The sequence below is a fragment of the Chrysochloris asiatica genome, unplaced genomic scaffold, assembly GCF_000296735.1.
Source record: "Chrysochloris asiatica unplaced genomic scaffold, ChrAsi1.0 scaffold00184, whole genome shotgun sequence".
In the NCBI taxonomy this organism is placed as follows: domain Eukaryota; kingdom Metazoa; phylum Chordata; class Mammalia; order Afrosoricida; family Chrysochloridae; genus Chrysochloris; species Chrysochloris asiatica.
The window spans coordinates 3,181,217-3,208,056 of NW_006408702.1; the positions used below are offsets into that span (position 1 = coordinate 3,181,217).

The following is a 26,840-nucleotide window of genomic DNA, read 5'->3' on the forward strand; positions in this document are numbered from 1 at the left end:
ATCTTCTCTTGATGCTTTCTGCATCATTCAATAATTTGCCCAGAGAATCTTTCAATAACGAGAGTCGAGGCTTGAATTTTTTCTTCACTTCCCCCAGCTTGAGAACTGCTGAGCGTGTTCTTCCTTTTTGGTTTTCTGATTCCAGATCTTTGCACATTTTGTTGTCATATTTGGCTTTATCTTTGAAATTTTCTGCTCATCTCTTGTACCTCCTCATTTCTTCCATTTGCCTTAGCATCTCTACGCTGGAGAGCGAGTTTCAGTGTCTCTTCTGACCTCCATTTTGACCTTTTCCTTCTTTCTTGTCTTCTAAATGATTTTTTGCTTCCTTCATGTATGATGTTCTTAATGTCATCCCACAACATATTTACATATGTAAATATATATACACACACACATACATAGGTAAGTATATGTATATATATATAAAGAGAAGTTTGTATCAAAGACATGACTCACTGAAGAGTTAGGAGAACCCAAAGTCCAAGTCAAATGAACCAAGTTCGGCAGGCAGGTCCAGCAGGCAGGCAGGCAAAGACTAGAGCAGGCCACTGGCTCAAGTCCAAAGAGCCAGAGGTTGGAGGACAACCTAGATGCAAGAGCCAGACCCAGCAGAAAAGCAAGAAGGTTTTGCCTGAGTGTCCCATTGTACTGGAAACAGGCCACACCCCTGAGGAAACATCCTTTCAATTGATTGGCTACTCGTGGCTAATCATCATAGAGTTAACTATGCCTGATCTAGCCAATCATCATAGAGTTAGCTACCCCTGCTCATAGCCAATCATCATAGAGTTAACTACACTGTATTACATCTCACCAGGGGGATAACCACATCTCAGCTGCCAAACCACTGGAAATCCTGGCCCAGTCAAGTTGACACAAAACCTTAACTATCACATCTCTTTTCAAAGGGTTGAAATAAATCCTATATATTGGAAAGGTATAGAAACATGTGCCAAGAATTGCATTAAAAAGTCATCTTTGGGAGACGTGTCTTTTGGAGATGGGGTGATTGTGATTGCTGGGTTATTTGGCAACTTATTTAGCAACATAAAAGACAAAATGCATGTTAATTCAATAGTGCAGCTTGATAGGCTGTTTGACAATATTCCGTCCTGAGGAGCAGCATATCCCGGGATGGTCTGTTGGAGGCCCCCAGCTGACAGCCCTGCGACGCTAGAGTGGAGAAGGGTGCCTCCTAGTAGCTAACTGACCCTCCTTCTGTAGACTTCCTGGGACTGCAACAAGCCTAGGTCTCCCTAGCTCTAAACCCTCCCTTTTGGCCTTTGCTTCCCAGCACCCTCACAGTCAGTCCTGGGGACTGTGGGTTGAACCTATCCTAGGCTGAAACTGCTCCTGAAACTCACATCCTCAGTCTCTGGGTTTACCATATGACCCTTCCCTGCACTTCTCCTGATCCCCAGCAGGACATGTTCCCCAGAGCCTGGTCCCTGAGCTTCCCTCAACACTGTGTGTGGAAGGCGCCCTCTGTTTCTCTTCTCCCCTCCTGGTTTCATTCAGAACCTCCCCACCACTGCCCTGCTTGGAGACCACCCTGGCTCAAATTCCTGCCTGTACCCCAACACTCACTTTTCTGCACACTCTTCCACTACAGTGTCCCACTGGCTGCCCCCCCCCCAATTAAACAGTTGTGTTGATTGCCCGTTTCCTCATTGTGCCTCCCATATCCTTTTTGTATTTTTTTTAATTGGGGAAAATTTTACATACAATGAAATGCACAGATTTTGAGTGCTCAAAATAAGAGTTTTTGATAAATGTCTATTTCAGCTGTGGAACCTGCACCTACCACAGGATGTAAAAGATTTCCATCACCCCAGAAAGTTCCCTGACTCTCGCTTGCATCCTTTATGGGAAGCCACTGTTCTGATGTCTGTCAACAGAGCTTAGGTTTGCCTGTTCTTCATATAAAGGGACTCACACAGTACGTTCCCGAATTGTCTTCTTTCAGCATCATGTATCTGAGACGCATCGTGCTGTTGTGTGTCAGAAGTTCATTCTGGTTGCTGAGTCGTTGGCCACCACTGTATGGCTTTTCTATGACTGGTTTATCCAGTTTCCTGTTGATGGGCATTTGGGTTGTTTCCAGCTTTGGCAATTCTGAATAAAGCTGTGATATCACTGTTGGTATCCAACTCATGGTGACTGTATGTACAACAGAACAAACTATCTTATGCCATCTTCCTGGTCATCAATTGTGTGTGAGTCCACCGTTGCAGTTACTGTGTTGTGTCTTTCAACCCAGGGAGCTGACTCTCCAGCATTGCATCAGAAAATGTTTGCTTGGCATTCATCGAGTTTTCATTGGCTAATATTCAGAAGTATGTCACGTGGCCTTTCTTCATAGTCTGCCTTAGCACGGAAGCTCACTGAAACCTGCCCACCATGGTGGCCTTGCTGGTACTTGAAATATGGATGTCATAGCTTCCAGAATCATAATAACTTGCAAACCGACAGACATGTGGTGGAAAGTTGCTGTAGTCTTGTTTTGTAGACTTATTTTCATTTTCCTTGAATAAATATTAGGGGTGGAATTGCTCAGTTAAAGAATGAGTGTAAGTTTATTTTTATAAGACAGCCAAACAGTTCTCTCAAGAGATTGTATCCACTGGTTGCTTCATTTCCTTTTCATCATGTGTTGTTTATCAGTTGTTTTTTTAATGTTATCTCTTCTAATGGATATGACACTGTATATCATTGTGGTTTTAATTTGGACTTTCTTGACTAATAATGTTGAACTCTCAGAAACTCATTGCCCATTGGTATAGCTTCTTTTATAACTATTTAAAAACTATTTTATAACTATTTTCAAACTATTTTGTAACTATTTAAAACTATTGAATAGTTTTTAAACTATTCAAGTTTTATGCTTATCTGTAGAACCTTCTGAAGACAAGTTGCTTCCTCAGATATATGATTGGCAAATATTTCCTCCAAGTCTGTGCCTGCATTCTTCATCTACATGAGTCTAACTCATCAAATGTTTTCTTTCATGATTAATGCTTTTTATGTCTTCTCTAAGAAATATTTACTTACACCAAGGTTTTAAGGATCTATTATTTAAATTTATGCACCAAGTACTAATGCCAAAAATTGAAAACACTGGAGATTACTACCAACTTCAGCAGTTCAAATTGAAATCAAACATGCAATCAAGATGCACTGATAATTACTGAAAATTGGTATGGAAACATTGGAAACCAAGATGAAGAATCAGTAGTTGATGGCCTTGGTGATAAAAACAACACCAGAGATCACATGATAGAGTTTTGCAAAACCAATGACCTATTTACTCACTAGAAATACTTTTTGTGAATAGTGTACATGGTGGTTATACACGTGGCCCTTGCCAGATGGAAGATACAGGAGTCCAATCGACTACATCTATGGAAAGCGAGTATACTCCACCTGAATCCAGAGAACATTCAAGAACAAATTTGATGCATTAGACACTAATGACTGAAAACCAGAAGAGTTGTGGGATGACATCAAGAACATCATACATAAAGAAAGCAAAAGGTCATTAAAGGGAAGAAAGAAAAAAAAAAATTGTTTCAACAAATGGCTTCAACACTTGAAGTGCTCATTCGTCTATGCCAAAAAGTGTGGATGCCAAAAAGTGCCCATTCCAAAGAAAGGTAATCCAACAAAATGCAGAAATCACCAAACAATATCTTTAATATCACACACAAGTGAAATCTCACTGAAGATAACTTCAAGATGGTTGCAGCAGTACTTCAACAAGGAACTTGCGAGAAATTCAAGCCAGATTCAGAAGAGCACATGAAACAAGACGTGTCATTGCCGGTGCTTGGCTGAAAGCAGAGAATACCAGAGAGATGTTGACATGTTTTTTATTGACTCTGCAAAGGCTTCCACCGGGTGAATCGTAACAGATTGTGGATAACACGGCTGTGATCCCTAAGGTTTTATTTGACTCGTTTTCAGAAGAAGCATCTTTCTAAATCTGCGTTAGTCTGGAAGCTCTGTCCTGTCCAACATAGCAATGGCCTAGTCCTGGCCACACGGCAGCAAACTCTTACGGTAGGACAAACTCGCTCTCTGGTCCTGTCCTGGGACAGTCTTTTCTGAGTGGGACTGACCTGAAGCCAAGTGCCAGTCTTGTCGGAAGGTTCAGCTCACCTTGAGATCTGGCCTCGGTTGTCGGAGTTGGAACCCGCCCATGAACTGTGTGAACTCATTTGTGCTTCCAGCTAGTTAGTGTCTAGACAGTTAGGTAGTCCCCAGCTACTACTCCCAAAGCAGTAGGTGGGCTCGGACAGAATGGGGAGAAGAAATGTAGACAAAACCTCAAATTCCTCAAAAAGGCCAGACTTACTGGACAGCTGAGACTAGAGGACCCTGAGACTATCACCCTTTAAACTTGGAACTCAAATGACTCCCGGAAGTCACCTGTCAACCAGAAAAATATTATCGCTTATTAGTACTGCGCTCCTCTAAACAATCTCCTAAATGAGCCCGAACAATCTAATAAGATCAAATGTGAGAGGTAAGGGGCGCACAAAGCTAGATGAATAGACCCAGAACAGCCTGAGTGGAGCGGAGAAAGCTGACACACTGGGAACACTTTAACCACTGAACAATGTGGACTGGTGTTGGTGTTGTTAGGTGCCATCGAGTCGGTTCCAACTCATAGCGACCCTGTACAGGGCTTCCTAGGAGCAGCTGGTGGTGAGCTGGAACCACCGACTTTGTGGTTCAAACCAGCCTTGCAGTCCAGCGCATTAATCCACATAATCCCTATACCATATGGTGGAGTCCTGGTGTGGCACTATGGGCTAATAATGCGTCAGACTACAAAGTCATCTGAACTGCAAGGTCGGTGGTTCCAGCTCACCAGCTGCTCCTTGGAAACCCTATACAGGGTCGCGACGGGTCGGAATCAACTCAACGGCACTTAATAACAACACACCATATGGTTAGGAACTGTAAAACCAGAACCCAATTTTCTCCTTCTTATTAATTTATTGTATTCAATTTTTTATTGTAAACTTTTCCCAAAATCACAATAAAATATTAAAAATCAACAAAAATGGCATGAAAAAAGAGAATGATTGCTTACTACCCCCATGACGCACACACCCACGAAGTCAGAGAGGAACCCCAGGCAGAGAGCCCCAGGGCACAGCAGGGTGAGCGAGTCATGTGACGGGGCACCCGTGAGAGGCTCGGCTGTCCAGATCACCTCCTGTGCAGTCTGTGGGTGGTGGCAAACAGGTTTCAGCAGAGCCTCCAGACTAGAGACTAGGATAAAAATTCTGGTGACTACTTCTGAAAAGCAACCACGGACAGCTGTTATAGTCAGGATAGTGTCAAATGAATGAGAAGACACTCTCGTGAGGTCCACAGGGCTGAGGACTTGCCCTGCACAGTCTCAGTTCAGCCTCCCACTAGCCCTGTGACGGACAGTACTGTCCTTTCTCCTCCTGTTTCCCAGGAGAGGTAGCAGACTCCGCATACACATTCAGAGCAGGATTTTAGCCACTGCATTGGCCAGCCAGGCAGGAATTGAATTTTCTTTATAAAACCTGTTCGGTGTACCTTCTAGAAAGTTCCACAGTCATTTAAAGAGTTAGGAAAGGCAAGCCTTGGTTAAGAAAGTAACCTGGCATTTGCACATCCCCAGGTTGCTGTGGCCATCACTCCTAACGGGGCCTCTCCTTGCCTTTCCAGCTTGCTGTGGGTCTACAAGTACAGACACACTCTGAGGGACCTCCCAGGCTCCCACTGGAACTGTTTTAAAATGACAACAGACACGAATGCCTCTCTGACACGATGACATGGCCTGTTTATGATGAGCACCGGTTCTCATAAAACATCCCTCTTGTGCACAAATGGCCTCCTACTGACTTTGAAGCAATCACGTTGTTCACCAAAAACAATAAACAGCCTAGAAGGCCTAAAATGTTACTCCTACCCCGTATCCCCATTATCCTTGGAATTGTGCAGCTGTATTTGTTTTTTCTTCACCAATCCAAGGTCATCTGAAGTGATCCCCCAACCACAACCTCATTTATGAAGAATCAACCCCAATTTGCTATGTCTGATACTCTTGTAACCACAGATGTTTGTAAGATGTATTCCCAGAGCATTAGTCTCGTCTCCTAAAAACCTTGATGAATATCTTCATTTTTCCTGGATGCATTTAGTTTCAGCTCATAAGCCTCTCTCTGTATCTGAAAACTAAATTCTGAAGGCCCTGGGATGTTTCCGCAGAATCACTCCCAGACCGTGAGATTCACCTGTCCCATTTGATGTGTTTCAGCTATCTCCTGCCTCACCTGCTTCCCTCCAAACCTGGCCTGGACACTCATGGCATGCGGCATCCCACGGCCAACACCATCCAGAGGGTGTTTAAGATGAGCTTCGTTCCCGTCGGCTTCTGGCAGAGGTTTATAGCTCGGATGCTGATCAGTTTGGCAGAGATGGACCTCCAGGTAACTGCATGTCTGTATGGGTGATGCCAGCAAGGGAGATGCTCTTGCTTGTAGGAGCTACTGAAGACCAGCTCCTACCTCAGGAGCCAGAGCTTGAGTCAAGCTCAGCATGTGCTGTCTTCTCTCGGCTGGGGGACTCTTGATAGAACATCCCTTTGCGAGCACAACTTCTCAGTATCCCCTAGAAGGCATGTTAAAGCCCAGATGGCTGGCCCCACCCTCACAGGAGGTGCCATATAGGACCCAAGAGGTCGCACTTCCCACCATTTCCCGGGTGATAGGGAAACATGGCTGGCTTGGGCATCCGTACTGTACGCTTAGAGTCTCCTGGGGAGTGCTGGAACCTCAGACACTGGCTGAATTTGTTATCTGGTCCAGCTGTAACAGAGATTGATTTTTCTCAGTTGAAGTCAGAGTTTCAGCTCTAGGAGAAGGCTTTCTCTCTGCATGAAGATCCTTGGTCTCAGCATCTGCTTCCTGGTTCCTTTGAGATCATCATGTGTCTTAGCATCTATCTATCTTAGTCCATCTTTGCTTCTTTTCTTACTTGTTTAATCTCCTTTAGATCTCAAGAGATTGACTCAAAGCACGCTGTACACTAATCCTGACAACCCAGTGCCAAGTGGGATCGCAACCATAGGTGTCCTAGGCCAGCTAGTCCATCCCAGCTCATAGCTTTACAGGAGAGTCTTTACAGGAGCACACAGCCTCATAGGTCTCCTAAAGAGACCTTATGCTAACCTTATAGTTAGCAGTCCAGTGCTTATTCTATGGCACCACCAGAACTCCTAAACCACAGGCATGGTTGTTAAGTTCTGTCTAGTAGGTTCTGACTCATAGCGATCCTGTGCAGGCCAGCGCTTATCCTACAGCGAGGTTAGGAATACAATACATATTGGGGGAGGGGCGGGACACGATTCAATTTATAACACTGACCATCCCCCATATTATTTGAGTCAGTATCTTTGTTTGCAAAGATTCCAAGGTGCAGCCAGGTTGAAAACAACGGGAGAAGCATTTTAATTTCATCTGGTAACTACAAAGGCCTACCATAAACAGTTATTTTCTGTGGTGTGACCTGGGGTTATTGAAGTGAGGTCAAAGTTAGTTTCATACTCAACAGTGTGATTCATGTATTATTTGTCGTTAAGTGCCGTCGCATCAGTTCCGACCCATAGTGACCCTGTATAGGATTTCCAAGGAGCAGTTGGTGGGATTGAACCGCTGGTTCGCAAAGTGTAATTTTCTTACCAGCAACTGCAGCCTCATAGGAGAACTCGTGAAAATGCAAATCCTCAAGCTCCACCCCAGACCCACTACACGCACACCCTGCCGGTGGGGGTGAGGAGATTCCGAGCACTGGGCACTGACTTAGAACCTCACGTGGCATTCTGTAGGCATTTACTTATGTCAGATTCTGGTTAGCTGCTGCTTGTTGGGTTATAACCATCTGGCTAAATAAAGGTATCTTTTGATCTTCCCATTTTACTGAAATGATAAAGAATATGCAGGAGCCAGAGAAGCTGTAAATGTCATGAGAGTGAGGAGAGAGAATCTCTTTGAACTCTTCCTGCCCAGAGCTCCAGATGAGAGATCAGTGGAGCACCAGCGTCTTGTGAGGCCTGAGCTCCAAGTGGGCTCCTGGGGTGGGGACACCCATTGCAATTCACATAGTTGACAAAGGGAAAGACAGTGGAGTTCGGCTTCCTTGATCATCAAACAAATGTAAATTCAAGAAGCAACCAGAAGGCACAGTTACCAATGCAGTATTTTACATGGGCAATTCAGTGACGTTGGGCCCTGGATAAAACAGGTCATTACTTGTTTCCATTGTCAAGTTTCCCATCACCATACACAGACTTCCTAAACAACAGAGAATCCACTTTTCACCTACCAAATTCGCCAAGTGTTAAACCATCATGCTGTGCCCCACCGAGTGAGAAGGGACCCACTGTGTGGTCAGTGGATAGAGCAGTAGGATCATTTCCAAAGTCATTGCTCAGTGTACATCCAGAGCATTACACCATCAGACCCACCAAAAATCCCAACTAAGGACATCGTTTGAAATCAGAAAGAGTTTGTACTTTCTCATGTTTGTCAAGACTTAGTTCTGGATCAAGACACTGAAACCAACGGACACATCCAAGAAGAGAGAAGATTACAATAATAATTGTTAAGTGCCAGTGAGTCGGTTCCAACTCATAGCGACACTGTGTCCTACAGAACAAAGCACACTGCCCAATCTTGCCTCATCCTCACAGTCATTGTTGGGTTTGAGACCATTGTTGCGGCCACTGCATCTGTCCACCTTCCTCTTTTCTGCTGACTCTCTGCTTTACTGAGCATGATATCCTTCTCCGTACCCTTCCTGAGAACATGTCCAAAGTATATGAGACTCAGTCTCACCATCCTCACTTCCGACTCAGTCTCACCATCCTCACTTCCAACTGTACCTCTTCCGAGATCGATTTACTCATTCTTCTGACAGTCTGCAGTATACTCAGTATTCTATGCCAACCCCAAAAGCATAGCTCTTCTCTGGTCTTCCTTAATCATGAGTTATACTACAGGGCTAAGTAAAAAATTATCTGCACCCTGGCTGTAGAATGTAATGCAATCAACTTTTAGAAAAGACAAATAACATCATTTTTAACACCGTCTCCTAGATTTCCGTACATTTTGTCCATCTGTCAACAAGCTCTCATATTCTTTGACTTAAAACTATTTTCGTCTGAGCTGCAAGGCACTGATGTACCACTATCCGCACTTCATCAGAGGGGAATCTTTGCTCTCAAAGGGTTGCTTTCAGGGAACCAAACAGGTGAAAGTCTGAAGGAGCGAGATCAGGACTATAGGGAGGACGCTTTCACACCTTAAAATGAAGTTATTGCAGAGTGTCAACACTGTGGGCAGAGGTGTGCAGACAGGCCATGCCCTTGGATAGCAGTCCTCTGCATTTAATATGCAGCCAACATCTCAATGTAATAAGCACTGTGGATTGCTGAACATTTTTTACTGCTAGAGAATCCCAGAAAACTAGAAGCATCCATCTCCACAGCTGATGGTTGACTTTTGAACATCTTCTTGGTTGGCAATTGACGATGTTTCCATTCCATATTCTGCCATTTACTCTCAGGCTCCTAGTGATGAATCTGTGTCTCATTCTTTAAAGAAACTTTCACCTTCCTTCAAGTACCGGTACAAATTTTGTTTGCAGATATGCAAACACTTCTGTTTATGCTCTTCTGCAAGTTGTTTCAATACCAAATCACACAGACCTTTCAAAACTCAAGTCTGTCGTGGAGTGTTTCATAGGCAGAACCATGGCTGATTTGCAAATGGTTTGCCACATAATTCACTGTCACTTGTGTATTCAACAGAATCATGTCACATGCATGCTCAGTGTTGTCTTCAGCCGTAGATGTGGACAGGAATTTTAATATAAACAGAGTGCGGATAATATTTTACTCTTCCTCATAGTAATAAATACTAAACTGTTAAATTTAATATAGTGTTGTTGTTAAGTGCCGTCAAGTTGATTCCGACTCACAGTGACTCTGCAGAGGGGTTTCCGAGGAATGGCTGGTGGGTTTGAACCACTAATCTGGCCACTAACAGTCCAGTAATTGTTGTTCAGCGTCACACGAGGACTCTTAAAGCATTAGAAAAATGAATGCATGTAAATGAATTTTTTTTAATATATAAAATTAGAAGGTCAGTAATATCCATGGTACTTATGCTTGATTACTAATTGAAAGATGGGAGGTTTGAATCTCCCCAGAGGTGCCTAAGAAGAAACTTCTGGAGATTGGCTTCTGAAAACTGAGCCATTGGACTTCAGCTCTACTCTGACACACATGGTGTGGCCAAGAGACAGAATTGCCTTAAAGGAAGCTGTTTTTAAAAATATACATACGTAGAAACACATACACACACACACAAAAAATATATATATATATACATATACATATGTAGAAAAAACCTAGAATAAAATATATCAAAATCATAACGGTCTCTCTGCTTGGCATTAAACTGATATTTTATTGTATTCCTTACATTTTCCTGTATTTCTCACGTTTTCTAACATATAAAATTTTACCTATAAATTCAGGGGAAAAGGTTTACAAATAAAGACCGATTCTCAGCCATCTGGGGAAAACACATTCCCAGAGTATCCAAGAGACCCCTCAATGTGCCGTGGTGATGTGGCAGAAGGAATGTGCAGGCAGCCAGTGGAACAGTGGGAAAGGTTGTGGTCATTTGTCAAGACGGGGCAGGCCAGCCTTCTCGGGAGCCGTCCGGGCCTGCACAGAGCCCAGAATGCTTAAGTAGGGTCTGTTCTGTGTCTTTCAGCTTTTTCAAAACAAGAAGAATACGAGAAGCAGGAACAGAAGAGTGACCATTTACAGCTTCACAGGAAACCAGAGAAATCGTTGCAGTACATTCAGAGTGAAAAGAAATCAGACCATCTATTGGCAAGAAGGACTCCTGGTCACTTTTGATGGAGGGTACCTCAGGTAGGAGCCGTTCAGAGCCCACATGGCAACATGGTAACGCCCCTGTGGTCACCTCCAGAGAGAGATTTTCAGTTCTGGTGTGGCACTCTAGGTCAGCAGTTTATACCCACCAGCCCCTCCTCAGAAACCCTAGACAGGGTCACTGTGAGTCCGAACTAACTTAGCAACAGCAACAACAAAAGTAGTAGTTGGTAACTGCCGTCAAGTTGGCCACAAATCACAGAGACGCTGTGCTCAACAGGATCAGGGGGTTTTCAATGACTGATTCCCTAAAGTAGATATCCACGCCTTTCTTCCTAGTCTGCGTGAGTCTGGAAGCTCTGCTGGTGCCTTTTTTTTTTTTTTTAGCATTTTAGCAGCATTGAAGCCTCCACTGATGAACTAGTGGTGGGTACGAATGAGGTGCATTGTCCAGGAATCATACCTGGGTCTCCCACATAGAAGGCAAGATTTTTACCAGTAAGCCACTGTCCTCTTCCAGAGTTCTGCTTTTGAGAGTACTCACCATAACTGCTCATAGACATCTGAGAGTCTCCTGGAATGTTCTAGAGGGTCCCATTTCCTTACCCCTCCTGCGAAAGAAGCAGGCAGTGACAGGAACATGGGAAAGGCAAGGGAGGGTGTGGTGGCCGTGGTCTGGTCTCAGGAGTGAGGGGTTCAGGTTTCTCCCAACCCCTCCCACGGCTCACCTAGCAGGTCCTGGAGGGCCTCCCAAGCCACCTGAGCCCACACTGCAGACAGACCTGCACCAACCTTAGCTGCTCCCACTCCTTGTTGTTTTTGAGATCAGCATGAAGTCAGCTTAACAACTTTGATAAATAAAGATCCTTCATGTATCAAGAATCACAGTAAACTTTTCAAAAATAGTCTCGTTTTGTGAGGAGAAGAGGAAGAAGGAAGTTCACTTTGTTGAGAATCTGATTTGAACTGCTCTTGGCACCTGGTACTCTCCTATATTTTTTCTCACTGGAACCTCGTAGTAGAGGCCCTGGCGGTGTGGTGAGTTACATACGAGCTGGGCTGCTAACTGCGTAGTCAGCAGTTCGAATTTACCAGCAGATCTGCAGGAGAAAAATGACGCTTTCTGCTCCTGTAAAGATTTATAGCCTCCAAAATCCTATATAGGGTGTTGCTATGAGTCGGAGGAGACTCAATGACACACGGTTACCACCACTAAGCCTCAAGGTTGCCACTTGCCAGATAAAACTATAGTTCAAAAAGGTAAAAAATTCCCCAGGGTCACACCTAAGGGTCATCACGAATTCCACCTGATCACCCCAAAGTCATCACGTTGGGACAAGGGCAGTGGAGGCAAGAAGGCCTCTCAGTCCTGCTTGGGGAAACGGGGCCCCAGGCCACATGGTGATGTGCTCCTCTCTGTGTGTGGCTTCCAGTGTGGAGTCTTCAGACGTGAACTGGAAAAAGAAAAAAAGCGGAGGCATCAAAATCATTTGCCAGTCAGAAGTGAGGGATTTCTCTGCGATGGCTTTCATCACAGATCACGTGAACTCCCTGATGGATCAGTGGTTTCCCGGTAAGAGAACTGTCTTGAACCAAGCCTTTGTGGATGTTGATATTTCTGTGTAAATCAAGGGACTCAGCCCAAGAAAACGAGTGGGTCCTGGTCCTCACGGAGTACAGCGCTGGGTATGAATGAAAACGGGGGAACAGGAGGGATGCAGAATCCAGGAGAATGTGTGAGAACTTCACCTCCTGTCTGCTGACAGCGTCTAAGAGAATAAAAACCCGTGTATGGCAGCGTGGTACATGCGCATGCTAGCTGCGAATCTCGGCACTTGTTTTGTCTTTGCAGGGAGATGAATGGAAGCATTGTGGGTAGTGGCAAGGAAGGGGTCTTTTCTGCCTGGCCCAGTTCCCAGTGGTGATGAACCCACCCTCACATCCCTTTTCTGATACTTTGATCATTTTCTTCACTGACAGTTCACCCAAAAAAAAACACTTTTCAAGTGAAGCAGTCAGTGGTCTTAGTAGTTTGGACAGGAGGGATGGAGATGAACCCACAGGCCATGTGGGGGTGAAAGCCCTGCAAAGCAAGTGGGTGTTAGAACAGTGGGGGCTGCCCCAGAAGCAAGGGGGGCTGCAGGCAGGCTTGAAACCCCAGCTGTACACCTGCCTGCTTGGGTAAACCCCCATCCTCTGCACCTGCTCCCTCACCAACTTGGGGCCCTGCACCCAGAGTGGAGGTTACTACAGCATCAGGGAGGCTGTGTCTGACTTCCTCTGGTTTCACAAGGGACGAGGAGACAAACTCAGAATCAGCCCAAGGCCGACCCCTATGAGGCAGAGGTCAGACATGCCTCCACCCTTCAACATCATTATTGTGAAGTGCCGTCGAGTCGGTTGTGACCATAGCGGCCCTGTATAGGGTTCCCAGGAGCGGCTGGTGAGCTTGAACCGTCGACCTTGCAGTACCGTGCATTAACCAGGACCCTATTTTGACACCAAGCTGCCCTTCATTAGCACTCTCTGCTTCATATCTGGGTTCGATAAACCATTGCCGGAGCCACACAGAACTCAGAGACAATACTCACAATTATGGGATTTATTAGGGGTACAAATCAGGATCAGGAACAACTCGGGACTCAGTAGTGCTCCAGTCGGGAGCCTCTTCTCTGCTGAGCTGCAGACCCGTCTCCCTTGTCTTTGGCCTCTTAGCCACATGGCCCTTGACCTGCTTGGGCGAGACTCACGAAGCTCCCTTAGCCAGTCCGTAAGTGCCAAGCCCACCTCTTACCATCGTCACTCAGCTCTACTTGGCCCATGGACCAGGAAGCACACAGCTGCCTGTCTCTCCATGCTACCACTTTTCCAGGTGGGGAATCTCATGCTCTTCCCTAATGGTTCATTCGTGATGGTCCTAGGATCGTCTGGCCCACTCCTGAGATGGCTCTTTTTAAACTCAGCAGGATGGCAAAGCTAACCAGTCCCAGTGTTAGATTCCTGTACACCCTATTTGCATGGCCCCACCCAATCATTGGCATCCTGGTGTGATGCTGTGGGTTAATGCGCTGAACTGCAAAGTTGGTTTGAACTATAAGGCCGGAGATTCAAGCTCACCAGCTGCTCCTTGGAAACCCTATACAGGGTTGCTATGAATCAGCACTTAACAACAACAACCCAATCATTTGGTGAGAGTTAAGAGTCCTAATGTGGCGCTGTGGAGTCCTGGTGTGGCTCTGTGGGTTAACGCGCCAGACTGCAAAGCCATTTGAACTGCAAGGTCGGCGGTTCAAGCTCACCAGCTGCTCCTTGGAAACACTATACAGGGTCACTATGGGTTGGAATCGACTCAATGGCACTTAACAACAGCAACAACAATGTGGCTCTGTAGGATAAGCACTAGACTGCCAAGGACAAGGTTGGCGGTTCCAACGTACCAGCTGCTCCTTGGAAACCCTATACAGGGTTGCTATGAGTTGAAACCGAGTCAACAGCACTTAACAACAACAACATAACTTCGGTAGACAATCCATATCAAGTAAATTCATGGTACCAGAGTTCCTTATGTACGGACAGCAGTAGGGTAGGCTGTGGGATCTGGAGCTGTTCTCGGGAAGACCAAGGCTTGTTTTATTACAGGGGGGCACCTGGGGTTTTTGGGTACTGACTGAAAGGCCCCTCAGATGACACAGTTCAGTGCGTGAGCTATGGGGGCCCCTTTCTGACTCCCCACCTACCCGTGGCCCCCCAGCAGCTGCTGGAGAGAGAGCATTGCCTTCCTCGGTTGCTTGCTAGGGGGCTCGATCACATCACCAGCACCAGTGTGAACATCTGCTCTGTCCCCACCAGCTCTGACAGCCACAGAGAGTGATGGGACCCCTCTTATGGAACAGTATGTGCCCTGCCCGGTGTGCGAGGTGTCCTGGGCCCAGCGCGCTGATGGTAGTGAGAAAGCAGAGGATGTGCAGTACTTCAACATGGAAGACTGCGTGCTGACCGCCATTGAGCAGGACTTCATCTCTTGCCCCAGACACCCGGACCTCCGCGTGCCCCTGCAGGAGTTGGTGCCAGAGCTGTTCATGACTGACTTCCCAGCCAGGTAGGCTCTGGTTTCTCTGCTTCCCTTGCAGAACGCAGGTGCAGACCAAGGTTCTCCATGTGAACCCCTGGCAGACACACGACCACGGGGCCACACTCCACGGCCTTGCAGCCCATCCTGGGCTGTCTGAAGGGAAACAGGTCATATCACTGTTTAGTGTTTGATGCCTTGACTGCACTGGGACCCCTCAAATTAGCTAAAGCTCCCCTCTGCTGAGCTGGCCCTCCTTCTGATCCTACATTTCTGCCAACTCAGACAACAGAAGGTAAGCTGACTCCAGCTCCTCAGCCATTCCATCAGGGGAAGGGTCCAAACCAACAACTTGGTCAGATGCTGACCCCTAACTCGTGCCCTCAGACTAAGCATTTATTCTTGTTGTTAAGTGCTATAGAGTCAGTTCCAACTCACAGGGACCTTGTACAGGGTTTCCAAAGAGTAGCTGATGGGTTTGAATCACTGTGATTAGCAGGACAGGGCTTACCCTATAGCACCATACCCCCGAAATATTGTCTCCTATAAAAGTTGGTTCCAAAAGCAGAGGGAATATAAACCTGATATTCTCCCATGTAACCTATCACAATAAAAACTTAAAAAACAAGACGTCAATTCCACCTAAGATCATAACTGGGAAGAGAAAACTGGACAAACTAGGAAGTGTCTGGGGTTCCCATCTAAACAGGAAATGGCCACTAAACCCAAAGTTTTGGTACAAGGTGGCGTCTTGTCTAGTTGATAGAAACCTGAATATATAATTTGGGCCCCCTGGATCATTTGTCACCGGTGGTGCCCAACATCATTGGAGCTGTAAAGACCTGTTATTTTCTCATTCAAAAGAAAGTGATGTCTGGTTTTTTCAAAGAAAAAAGCTTTTTTTAGTCTTTGGAAGAATATTTCTATTCCCATTTTTCCCAATTGCTCACTCAATCCCAAGAAAATAGACTTAGAGTTATAAAATAAGGACACAACCCAGACTTCTCAGTCGGGTTCGATCATTCATTGCAGCGGTCACACCGAACTCAGACACCGAACTCAGACGACACACCCACAGTTAGGGGGTTTCTTAGTTAGCAGCTTACAGGGCAGGACCAAAGTCTCACTCAGTTAAAGCTATGTCTCCTTAGCCATACCCGCAGGCAGACCTCCCTATAGTCCTTGGCATCTCAGCTGTAAGACTCTGACCTCTGCCCTGCTCCAGCAATGTTACCTCCTCTGGGGCAGGCTCTTCCTGGATAACAGCATGCTGGAACACAGTGCGGATGAGAGCAGCATCCTGGGCCAAGGGGGAAGCGGTACGGTCATCTACCGGGCTCGCTACCAGGGCCAGCCGGTGGCTGTGAAGAGGTTCCAAATCAAGAAATTCACCAGCGCCCCAGCAGGTAACGTGGTCCCTGTCCACAGTCATTGCCCCATTGGTCCAAACCTCATACCACTTTCAGGAGGCCCCAGGCCACTCAAACCCCAGGGCAGGAGGGGAGAAGGATGGGTCCAGCAGCAGCCCCACTGTGAGCCAGCTTAGAAGGTCCCACCTGTCTGGAATCAAGCCTCCCATAATAGAGACCATTCGTAACATTTCTAGCCATTCCGGGCCTGCCACAGGTCTAGTGTGTGATGGGCAGCAGTCTGACGTCGGGTGGGCTCTCACCCTGCGATACTGCACTCAGAGAAGGAAGGTGGGCACTCCAGATGAATGGGAAATTCTCCCCACCACCCACCCGCACGGATGTGGCCTCGGTATACACAGCCCCACGCATCATTCGAGATAACAGATTAGGAGGCGGGATTTGCTACATGTAAGATTAAGAGACATTTTCTTTTAAAAATGACTCTTACAAACCTATTGAAAGCACACAGAGCTGTTTAAAGGTTAGGGTAAAGGTAAGAAAATGTATAATCAAGAAATAGGAAATGCACGCGGCCAGCAAACAGTGGAAATATACCAGCCTTCACTAGTGATCAGAAAAGCAAGTGTTGGGACCACAGTGAGGAGCTACTTGACACTGCCCAACTGGAAAAAGACATCCTGAGACTGCTCAGGAAGTGGAAACAGCACCAACACTTTGGGTCAGTGGGTTGTTGTTGTTTTTTTTTGGCAACATCTGGTAGAATGAAAATGTGCGGGCCCAGCTGCCCCACTTCGGAGTGTGCTCCTGGTATGATCAGCGTGTGTGCTCAGGGACATGGGACAAGCAGGTCCCATGGTCTGTAAGCTCAGAAAACACCCTAGAAATCCACAAGCGTGGAAATGGGAATTTTATGGCAGTATATGCACATCCTCTGGTAGCGTAGTGGTTACAAATCGGGCTGCGAACCTTAAGGTCAGCGGTTCGAAACTACCAGCCGCTCGCGGGAGAAAGATGAGGCTCTCAGCTCCCGTAAAGATTTACACCCTCGGAAACCCTGTACAGGGTCGCTATAGGTCAGAACCGACTCGATGGCACTTAACAACAACAGTGCACACAGCAGTAAACAGGATTGGGCCAGACCTACGTGCGTTAATAAGCTAAAAATAACAACAGTGGATGAAACTAAGCTAGTTGCCAAATGATATTTTATTGTCAAAAACAACATGTCAAGATCTTGATGTCCAGTGCTGTGTGAGTGATTGGGTAATATCCATATGCCGTGTTCATTTTGTTCTTTAAATAAACTTGTTCTTATTTCTAAAACACTTCATTGTGAAGATAGTACCAAGGACTCCCACCTACCACACACCCAGTTTCTCCTGTTGTCGGCCTATCTTGCATTTTTATTGTTAAGTACCGGCGACTCGGTTCCAACTTGTAGCGACCCTGCGTAGGGTTTCCAAGGAGCCACTGGTAGGTTTGAACTGCTGACTTATCCTACAGTGTCAGCCCAGGACTCCTATCCTGCAGCAGTGTGGTATGTTTGTTCACAGTTAATGAATGCATGTTGGTACATTATTAATATCTGAAGTCCATATTCTATACAGGTCTCAGTAGCTTTGCCCACATCTCCTTGTCCTGTTCTAAGATACTAGCAAGGACACCACATTATATAGGTTTAGTCATCATGTCTTGTTAGATTCCTTTTCGCTGAGACAGTTCCTCATACTGGCACAGATTTTGATGACCTTTCTGGTGATGCTATGCATATATGCACTGGACTGCTAACCACAAAGTCGGCAGCTCAAACCCACCAGCCCCTCCATGGGAGAAAGATGACGGTATCTGCTCCCATAAAGACTTGCAGTCTCGAAAACCCTCAGGCGCAATTCTTCTCTGTCTGTAGGGTCGCTCTGAGTCAGAATCCAAATCAGTGGTAATGGGTTTGATTTGGTTGGTCATCAGTTAGGATTTGTCTAATGTTTTTCTCATGATTATACTGGAGTAAATGGGTTTTTGCCTTTACAGCAGAGTTAAAGTTCTTGGATACTGTCTTAGTCTGGGTTCTCTATAGTGGCAAAACCAGTGAAGTGGGTTACATAAAAAATACTGTTTTTAATATAGTTAAGAACTATATATTAATTGTTGTTTTTGTTAAGTGCCTTCGAGTCAGTTCTGACCCATAGTGACCCTGTAAAGTGTTTCTGAGGAGCGGCTGGTGAGCTTGAACCACCGATCTTGTGGTTCAAACTAACCTTGCAGTCCAGCGCAATAACCTACAGTGCCACACCAGGATGGAGGGAGAGATTTGCTTCAAGAAAATGATTCAGACAATTGTCGAGTCTGGTGTCGGGGACTGGCCTCGACATAATTGTGTTGTTCACGAGTGTTTGGTTCATGAGGAGGGGATATCCAGCGGCGATAGGGATAGCAAAAGAATAAACAGAAAGACAGAAAGAGGGAGACAAAGAGACACCCCAAAACCAGGGTGGATGCATCACTGGTGGGCAGACTTGGGACTACAGACATCGTGGCCTCTGCAGGCAGCAACTCACTGCCCTCTAATCTGTAAGGCACACCTAGCCAGCTGTAATGCCCAGCCTGCAAGCCTTTATGCATGGCCTGCTAGCCGTAGTGCACACTTTCACTGCCTGCCTGTAATGCACACCTGGGCTGGCCTGCATCTCTGTTTTATTTAGGGGAGGAGCTTCACATCAAGCTGGGAGGGACTAAGACAGGATACAGCTAGCATATGTAATTCTCCAGACATTCAGGCAACTTTACATCGTGCTTTGCTGGTTCAAATCCCAGGCCCGCAACTTGGTTTCTCAGGCTCAATTAACATATCTATAGCCCCTGAGCTCAGTTGGGAGAAGGTGAGAGGGAAGGTGGGAGGAGTCCCGCTGTTTTGGCTTCCTGAGCCAGGTTTTCAGGAACTTTGGCTGAATAGCCTGCACCTGGGAGAGGTTGAGGGAGGATGTCCTTTTGTCTATAGAACAAAGAACCGGGAAGTAGCTAAGCTATTTTTAGTTAATCCTTTGGAGAAAGGCTTAACCTTGAAACCTTTACAGTCTCGGTTTTAGGAAAATATTACATTTATCTGTGGATATTAAGGGCTCATGTTTGGAATTAAATAAAAAACATAACTGAACACTAAGATGAAAAACAATTTGCTATGACTGCCCGGTGGCCAGAATCTGTTCCTCAGAGCCTGTGGCCTGCATTGTCTGCAACACTTGGGCCCAGAGGGCCTCGAACTTCTGACCAGCTTTACACAGTCTGCAACAGTCTGGCAAGTCCCAAATTGGTGGGCAAGGAGCAGGTGGAAAACCTTGGCCGGCTCATATGGTTGCCAGGCTGACATACCCAAAATTGGCAGATCAGGAGACAGGCTGGAGGCCTCTACTGGCTCACCAGGCTTAGGAACTGACGAATTCCAAATCTGCAGGTCAGATGGCAGGTGAAGACTTCTGCAGGCTTAAGAACTGGAAGTCAGCTGACAAGCAAAGGGCAGGGTCAGGAAAGAGTAAGCTTTACCAGAACATCCACTTATCCACTTGAGGTAGGCCACAGTCCCCTTCCCACAGGTTCACTGATCACACCAGATCACAGCATGGAAGATGGTATGGAAGAGTGGTTAATCCCAGTTTGCCAAGTCACTGAGAGTTCTAACCTAGCCAAATGGTTTCCTAAAATTATAAGTGCTGTCGAGTCAATACATTCATAGCAATCCTGTATAGGGTTTCCAAGGAGCAGCTGGTGAGTTTGAACCACCGATCTTGCAAGTCAAACTGATCTTGCAGTCCAGCGCTTATCCTACGGTACCACACCAGGACATAACATGAATCATCATAGCTACTAACCAGAAGGTTTGTGGTTCAAACTCACCCAAAGGCACCTCAGAAAACTAAGGCCTAGTAATGTACTTGCAATAAATCACAGCCATTAGAAACCCTAGGAATTCAGTTCTATGACACACATGGGGTTGCCACGAGTCCAAATCAACTTGACAGCAACGGACAGTTACTATAAAATTAGACTTGGGGAGGACGAGCACAGAGCCTTGGTCACCACATCACACTGGCATCGGGATTTGCCACTGTGACTGTTGACCTGGCTTGAGGTCACATGAAGGCTTTGCACATCTCTTCCTCACCTTTCATTGCTGTTGTTGGTCATTGCTGCTACGGTGCGTGTCTTGCAAGTTCCCTCGGAGTCACTGCCACGATTCTTCTTGCCATTGGTCGTTTACACTTTGAACTTTTTCTGTTGGGGAGCTACCCTGTGTGGAGTTGAGAGCTCTTTCTGTGTACTGGTCAACAATCTGGTCATGCTTATTGCAGATTTGCTGTCTCTTATTTGCTTTTTCAGGAGCCCTGGTAGCATAGTGGGTTATACATCGGGCTGCTAACCACAAGGTCAGCAGTTCAAACCCTCCAGCCACTCCTAAAGAAAAAGATGAGGCTTTCTGGTCCCATACAGAGTCACGGTCTCGGGAAGCCTCTATAGGGTCACTGTGAGTCGGAAGCGACTTGATGGCATGCGCAGCACTTGACTCTTACTACTGATCGTGCCTTTGTCTTGTCACTCATGTTTCTTCCCGTCACACTCAATGGCCTTCAGCTCCAGAGATCAGTGCAGGGAGGGGAATGTCTGTTTTATCTTTGGCTTCTTATTTTTCATGTTACATTTGTCTGAGCAATGGTTCCGTTGTCCGCATTCTGTCCTTGGCTTTAGAACTGCTGAACCTCCCCCTGAATTCCATCCCACCACCACCACCTGGCAGGCCAGTCCTATTCCTTTATTGTTGGACTCTTAGGGGCAGCAGGCCCAGGGCTTCATATTGGCTCTGCTGACAAGCCCACCGCCCACCCACATGCCCACGGACACTCTGAGACCGCTTAGCCTGAGCTTGGTCTATTACAAAAACAGACAACACTCTTTTCTTCCCTTACCTGTCTTGAAAACTGGAAAATACAGACAGATTCATCTCAGTGGATGATCCTGCCTTTGAAATTCATTTTGTTATGAGGTTGTCCCTGTGTGGTAGAAATGGCTGACATACTGAACTGTCAACTGAAAGGTTGGAGGTTTGGGTCTACCCAGAGGTGTCTCAGAAGAAAGCCTTGATGATCTATTTCCAAAAAATCCACCACTGAAAACTCCATGGAGCACAATTCTCCGACAGACATGGGGTTGCCGTGAGTCAGTTACCATGTGAGACAAGGAGCTACCTGGATGTTCCCCCCAAATAACCCATATCAGAGTCTAGAATTTTTACATCTGGAGTGTGGCTCCCACTTGTACAGTGTGAGGAAACTGCTACCACAGAACTTCGGTGGCAGGCTGTCAGTGCTGGAAGATAAAGCGACAGTGAGTTTGTCGCTGGGCTGAGCTTGGGGCTAAGGCTGTGGCGAGGGACCCTGCGTGAGGAAGAGCCATGTGTCTTTAATCAGCAAGGTTTCTCCTGCTTTTAGCCTCCAAGTCAAGGACCGCCTGTATTAGAGGCTAACTATGAGGGAAGGACAGGCTTGGCCACACCGCTGCCTGGTGACCCCAGTGTCAGGGGATGGGGGAGTCTCAGAGGCATTGGGAGGAAGTGACCATTCAGGCTTGAAACCCACAGACTTTTCTCATCCACCTGAGGTGGCAAGTCATGCAGCAGAACCAGGACGCCTGGTGTGGCGCTGTAGGATAATCACTTAGAACCACAAGTTCGCTAGTTCAAACACACCAGCTGTTCCTCGAAAGCTTTGTACAGGGTCATTATGAGTCAAAACTGACTCGATGGCATTTAGCAATGAGAGGGTGCTGGCTGTTTTGGGAGACTCTGGGAGGCAGAAAAAAAAAACAGTTGTAATGCCCATGGCTGGCATGGGCAGGGTGGAGGCCTCGAGAGTGAAGTCCAGGTGAGCAGGGGGCATTGTGAAGGGCAGGACCCTTGTTAGAGGCTTTCAGGACATGAGGCCTGAGGTGGCAGCTTCTTGGCTACTCTCTGTTACCTGGATTGTAACTGAATTGGATTCATTTTCAGCGTCTCCTCGTAGGAAACATCTCCCCGCGCCCATCCCCAATACGATACAGCTCTCTGCTTTAATATATGAAAGCAGCTTCAGACATCACAACCAACTCATGGTGCATTTATAAAATACTTTAAATCAAACTTGAGTTTATCTTCAGTATAAAAAGCGGTCTAATACTGTTGACTGACTCTCTCAATATATTGTCCCACATAGGCAGCCCAAAGCCTATAAAAACAAGTGAACTGCCAATATGAAAGATTACCAGCCCCTCCCCTGCCCGCCCCCAGGTAAACATCAATATGTGCCCATATTGAAGAGCTCAGCTTGCCCATGAGGGTCTGTCTGCTAATCATGTTTCTACCTCCACTTCCTGTGATTCTTTGATGCCCAAACCCTGTCTGTGGTAAAAGTGGTAGGTGTCTCCAAAGACTCTAAGGGAGAAAATCCTACCTGTTCTCTTCCAGATTCGGTAACTCTAGGCAGTTCTTGCTCTGTTTTGTTTGGCATTTCTTGAAAGCCATTGGCTTATGGACAGATCCTCGCAGACCATCTTCCCTGTGTTTGCATGTCTGCCCCCTTGTGAGATGTTACTCTGAAGAGACTCACCCTGGATCTCCTTCATTTAACCGACAGACGTTTGCAAAGAAAGACTCCCCCCCCCCCCAAACAATGTCACTTTCACTATTGCAAGGGTGAGGACTTCAACATCTATACTGGGGGAGACACAAGTCAATGTATAGCGGGTGCTGAGGACCCACCTTGAGCACCCGAGGAGGTGGCCATGATATCTCATTAAGTAACAACTCAGCCGGAATGCCATTGTTTGGAGACAAGTTCTGGGCAATCACACTGGAAATTCCGAACACTCCCCCCTCCCCGCCTTCCCCGTGACTACCTTACATTAGAATCCAGGTGAGGTACCCTGAGTGTAGGGGCGACCCCTCCATGTGGCCTTTGGTAGGGGAGGGTTTCCAGGCCCCCACCCATCACAGACGTGCCTGTCCCTGTCATCCCGGCAGACACCATGCTGCAGCACCTCCGTGCCATGGACGCCATGAAGAACTTCTCCGAGTTCCGGCAGGAGGCCAGCATGCTGCACGCCCTGCAGCATCCCTGCATCGTCTCGCTCATAGGCATCAGCATCCACCCACTCAGCTTCGCACTGGAGCTCGCCCCGCTGGGCAGCCTCAACACCGTCCTGTCCGAGAACGCCAAAGGTACCGGCCTCGGAGACGGTCCCGCAGGTCCACGCCCCACCCAGGTGACTGAGACGCAGTGAGGCCAGAGAGCCTGGCGGAGGAGGCTGCGGTGGGCAGCTGGGGACACGGTGCACTCTCCCTGACCCAGGTGTTCCAGCGCCACAGATCTCAGCAAGGCCTGGACAAGCCCAGCCCCCTGTGTGAAGAAAGGTGCCTAGCCAGGTCAAAACGCTCCCTCCATTGGCCAGAGGAGTCAGCCAAACCAGATTCCCACTCCTGGCCCTCTGCCGTAACTCAGGAAGCTGCGTCAATGAGAGGGAGGGCAGTCCCAGGATATCCAAACCCCCTGGCACCTGTGAATGCACCGGCTTTAAATTGCCCCTTTAACTGTACGACGACGTGAGGCAGTGGGGGCTTCCTTGGTAAAATTTGTGCCTTCCATGTGGGAAACCCGGTTTCAATTCCTCATCAACCACTACCTGTCAGTGGAGACTTGATTAGTGCTATGATGCTGAACACGTTTCAGTGGAGTTTCCAGACAAAGACGACTGGCAATCCATTACTGAAAATCAGCCAGTGAAAATTCTGTGGATAACCACAGTCCTATCCCTAACTGATGACGGGACCAGGCAACATTTCTTTCTTCTATGTACAAGGTTGCTAAGAGTAAGTAACCAGCCACCACAACTGACCTTACACGGTGGCCAGTGTTTAAACTCTGAGGTTCCAGGGTCAGTTTTAGCATATTTTAATTTTACCTAGATTTTTAAATAATTGAAAAAATGGAGACTAAACTCCCAAGAGCTAGCAGGGAGAGAGGTATCTGTCTTTTGATGAGAGGAGAAAAAGAAATACTATGAAAACCAATCATTGTTGTCTTGATCAAGCGGAAGTGTGTTTTGAGATGGAGTTCTTATACCTGCAATTTACCTAATGAGAGTAGAAACCTTAGCCTGAAGTGGACACCAGAAGTTTTGAATCTCCACTGTTTTAGTAAAACACCAGCGATTTCAGTTTCTGAGACTATAACTTCTTGTTTATCCTCAATAGCATCACACTGGAGATTATTTTCTCTCCCTTTGGGCACCCAGCGTAGAAAATGACAACAGTGTGTCGTACAATACAAAGATGCTATGATGATAGCTTGATGCTTTTTTCTTTTCCCCCCAGATTCTTCCTTTATGCCCCTGGGACACATGCTCACCCAAAAAATAGCCTACCAGATTGCCTCTGGCCTGGCCTACCTGCACAAGAAAAACATCATCTTCTGCGACCTGAAGTCAGACAACATCCTGGTCTGGTCCCTGGACATCAAAGACCACATCAACATCAAGTTGTCTGACTACGGCATCTCCCGGCAATCATTCCATGAAGGTGCCCTGGGTGTGGAAGGCACGCCAGGCTACCAGGCCCCGGAGGTCAGACCTCGCATCGTGTACGATGAGAAGGTACCTGCCCCAGCCTGGCTTTGCCTTCTCCAGCTCAGCCCCACCACGCGGGAACCCATGTCCTGTCTGAGGCAGGCCAGGCAGCCAGTTTCTAAGCTCAGTGGTCCCTACCTATGTGAGGGTGGCTTTGGCTCCAGCAGGAGTGGACACAGGAGATTGGGTCTGACTTCACCTCAGGATTCTCAGTTCTTAATTCATTGCCATTGTGGAGGCTCAAAACAGAGTGGACAAAGAGTCCAAGATATAAGTGGGTCTGGATTGGAGTCCCAACTCTACCATTTCAAGGTGTCAAATGAGGACATAGACCAGGCTGGCAGAGGGTGTTGTGAGGAGCAGACAAAATCAGATTGGTAAAGATTCTTGGGTCAAAGGCACTGACTGCCAAGTACCAGTTGGATCCAGTACCAGAGACAGCCAAGACATTTATCGGATGGATGGATGGATGGATGGATGGATGGATGGATGGATGGATGGGTGGATGGATGGATGGATGGATGGATGGATGGGTGGATGGATGGATGGATGGATGGATGGATGGATGGGTGGATAGATGGGAAGGAGAGATGTATGACTAAGTAGATGGATGGATGGATGGATGGATGGGTGAATGGATGGATGGGAAGGAAGGACAGATGGATGGAAGGGTGGGTGGGTGGGAGGATGGATGGGTGGATGGATGGATGGAAGGATGGGTGGATGGATGAATGGATGGGTAGATGGGAAGGAGAGATTATGACTAAGTAGATGGATGGATGGATGGATGGATGGATGGATGGATGGATGGATGGGTGGATGGGAAGGAGAGATTATGACTAAGTGGTTAGATGGATGGATGGATGGATGATGGAAAGGAGAGATGAGTAGATGTATGATTAAATGGATAGATGGATAGGAGGCCAGTCAGTTTATTGGATAGTTGGAAATGGATAGATGGATTGATAATAGTCTCCCTATGACCCATTGTTTTCTTATCTGATTTTGTTTCCCTGATCCCTCAACCTCAGGGCCAGCTGGCAGAAGCTGCCGGGCCTATCAGAGGGCCTGACTCTCTTGCCTCTCTGCCCAGGTAGACATGTTCTCCTACGGAATGGTACTCTACGAGTTGCTGTCAGGACAGCGGCCTGCGCTGGGCCACCACCAGCTTCAGATTGCCAAGAAACTGTCTAAGGGTGTCCGCCCAGTGCTGGGGCAGCCAGAGGAAGTCCAGTTCCACCGCCTACAGGCGCTCATGATGGAGTGCTGGGACACCAAGCCCGAGAAGGTACCTCAGGAACATGGCGGGGAGGGCCCGGGCCTTGTCCTTTGTTGTTGAGACTGTTAGTCTGCAGAACACCCTGCACTCAGGGTCTGTAACAATTGTGGGGTCCTGTCTCTGCTCACCACTTCCAGAAACTGGTGTTTACTGCTCCTGAAATAACCAATCTTGTTTCCTTTATGTGCCGGCCGCTCTTAGGAAAAACGAATTCTCTTGTCCTCCCTAGTTTTTGTCATCACACAAACAAAATCTGTCAACCACTGTTATAGCAATAGAGTTGTTTTTTTGTTTTTGTTTTAAGTTTTTATCATGAATTAAGTGAAAGTTTACAGGGCAGATCATCAGTTTTACATTCATCAAATCCTACACCTTGTTTCATTATAATGATTATAATCCCCTCCATGTATCATCAGTTAGTTAACAGTATTTCTCTCTATTCATTTTAGCTTTTTTAAAAAAAAAAAACTGAGTTGTCCTTTCTGATCTGCAAACCTTAGTGCATGGCCTATATCTTTTAGG

At 46.8% G+C, this 26,840-nt stretch overlaps 1 protein-coding gene across 1 annotated transcript in view; it reads left to right on the top strand.

The window, feature by feature from the left end:
• Nucleotides 1-26,840, top strand: part of LRRK1 (leucine-rich repeat kinase 1) — a 216,881-nt gene that overhangs the window by 176,230 nt on the left and 13,811 nt on the right. Inside the window, exons 20-27 of the mRNA XM_006872156.1 lie at nucleotides 6,305-6,476; nucleotides 10,830-10,993; nucleotides 12,388-12,527; nucleotides 14,804-15,053; nucleotides 16,272-16,429; nucleotides 23,439-23,636; nucleotides 24,789-25,066; nucleotides 26,133-26,327. Coding sequence (XP_006872218.1) covers nucleotides 6,305-6,476; nucleotides 10,830-10,993; nucleotides 12,388-12,527; nucleotides 14,804-15,053; nucleotides 16,272-16,429; nucleotides 23,439-23,636; nucleotides 24,789-25,066; nucleotides 26,133-26,327 — 1,555 coding nt within the window. The remainder of the gene's footprint in view (nucleotides 1-6,304; nucleotides 6,477-10,829; nucleotides 10,994-12,387; nucleotides 12,528-14,803; nucleotides 15,054-16,271; nucleotides 16,430-23,438; nucleotides 23,637-24,788; nucleotides 25,067-26,132; nucleotides 26,328-26,840) is intronic.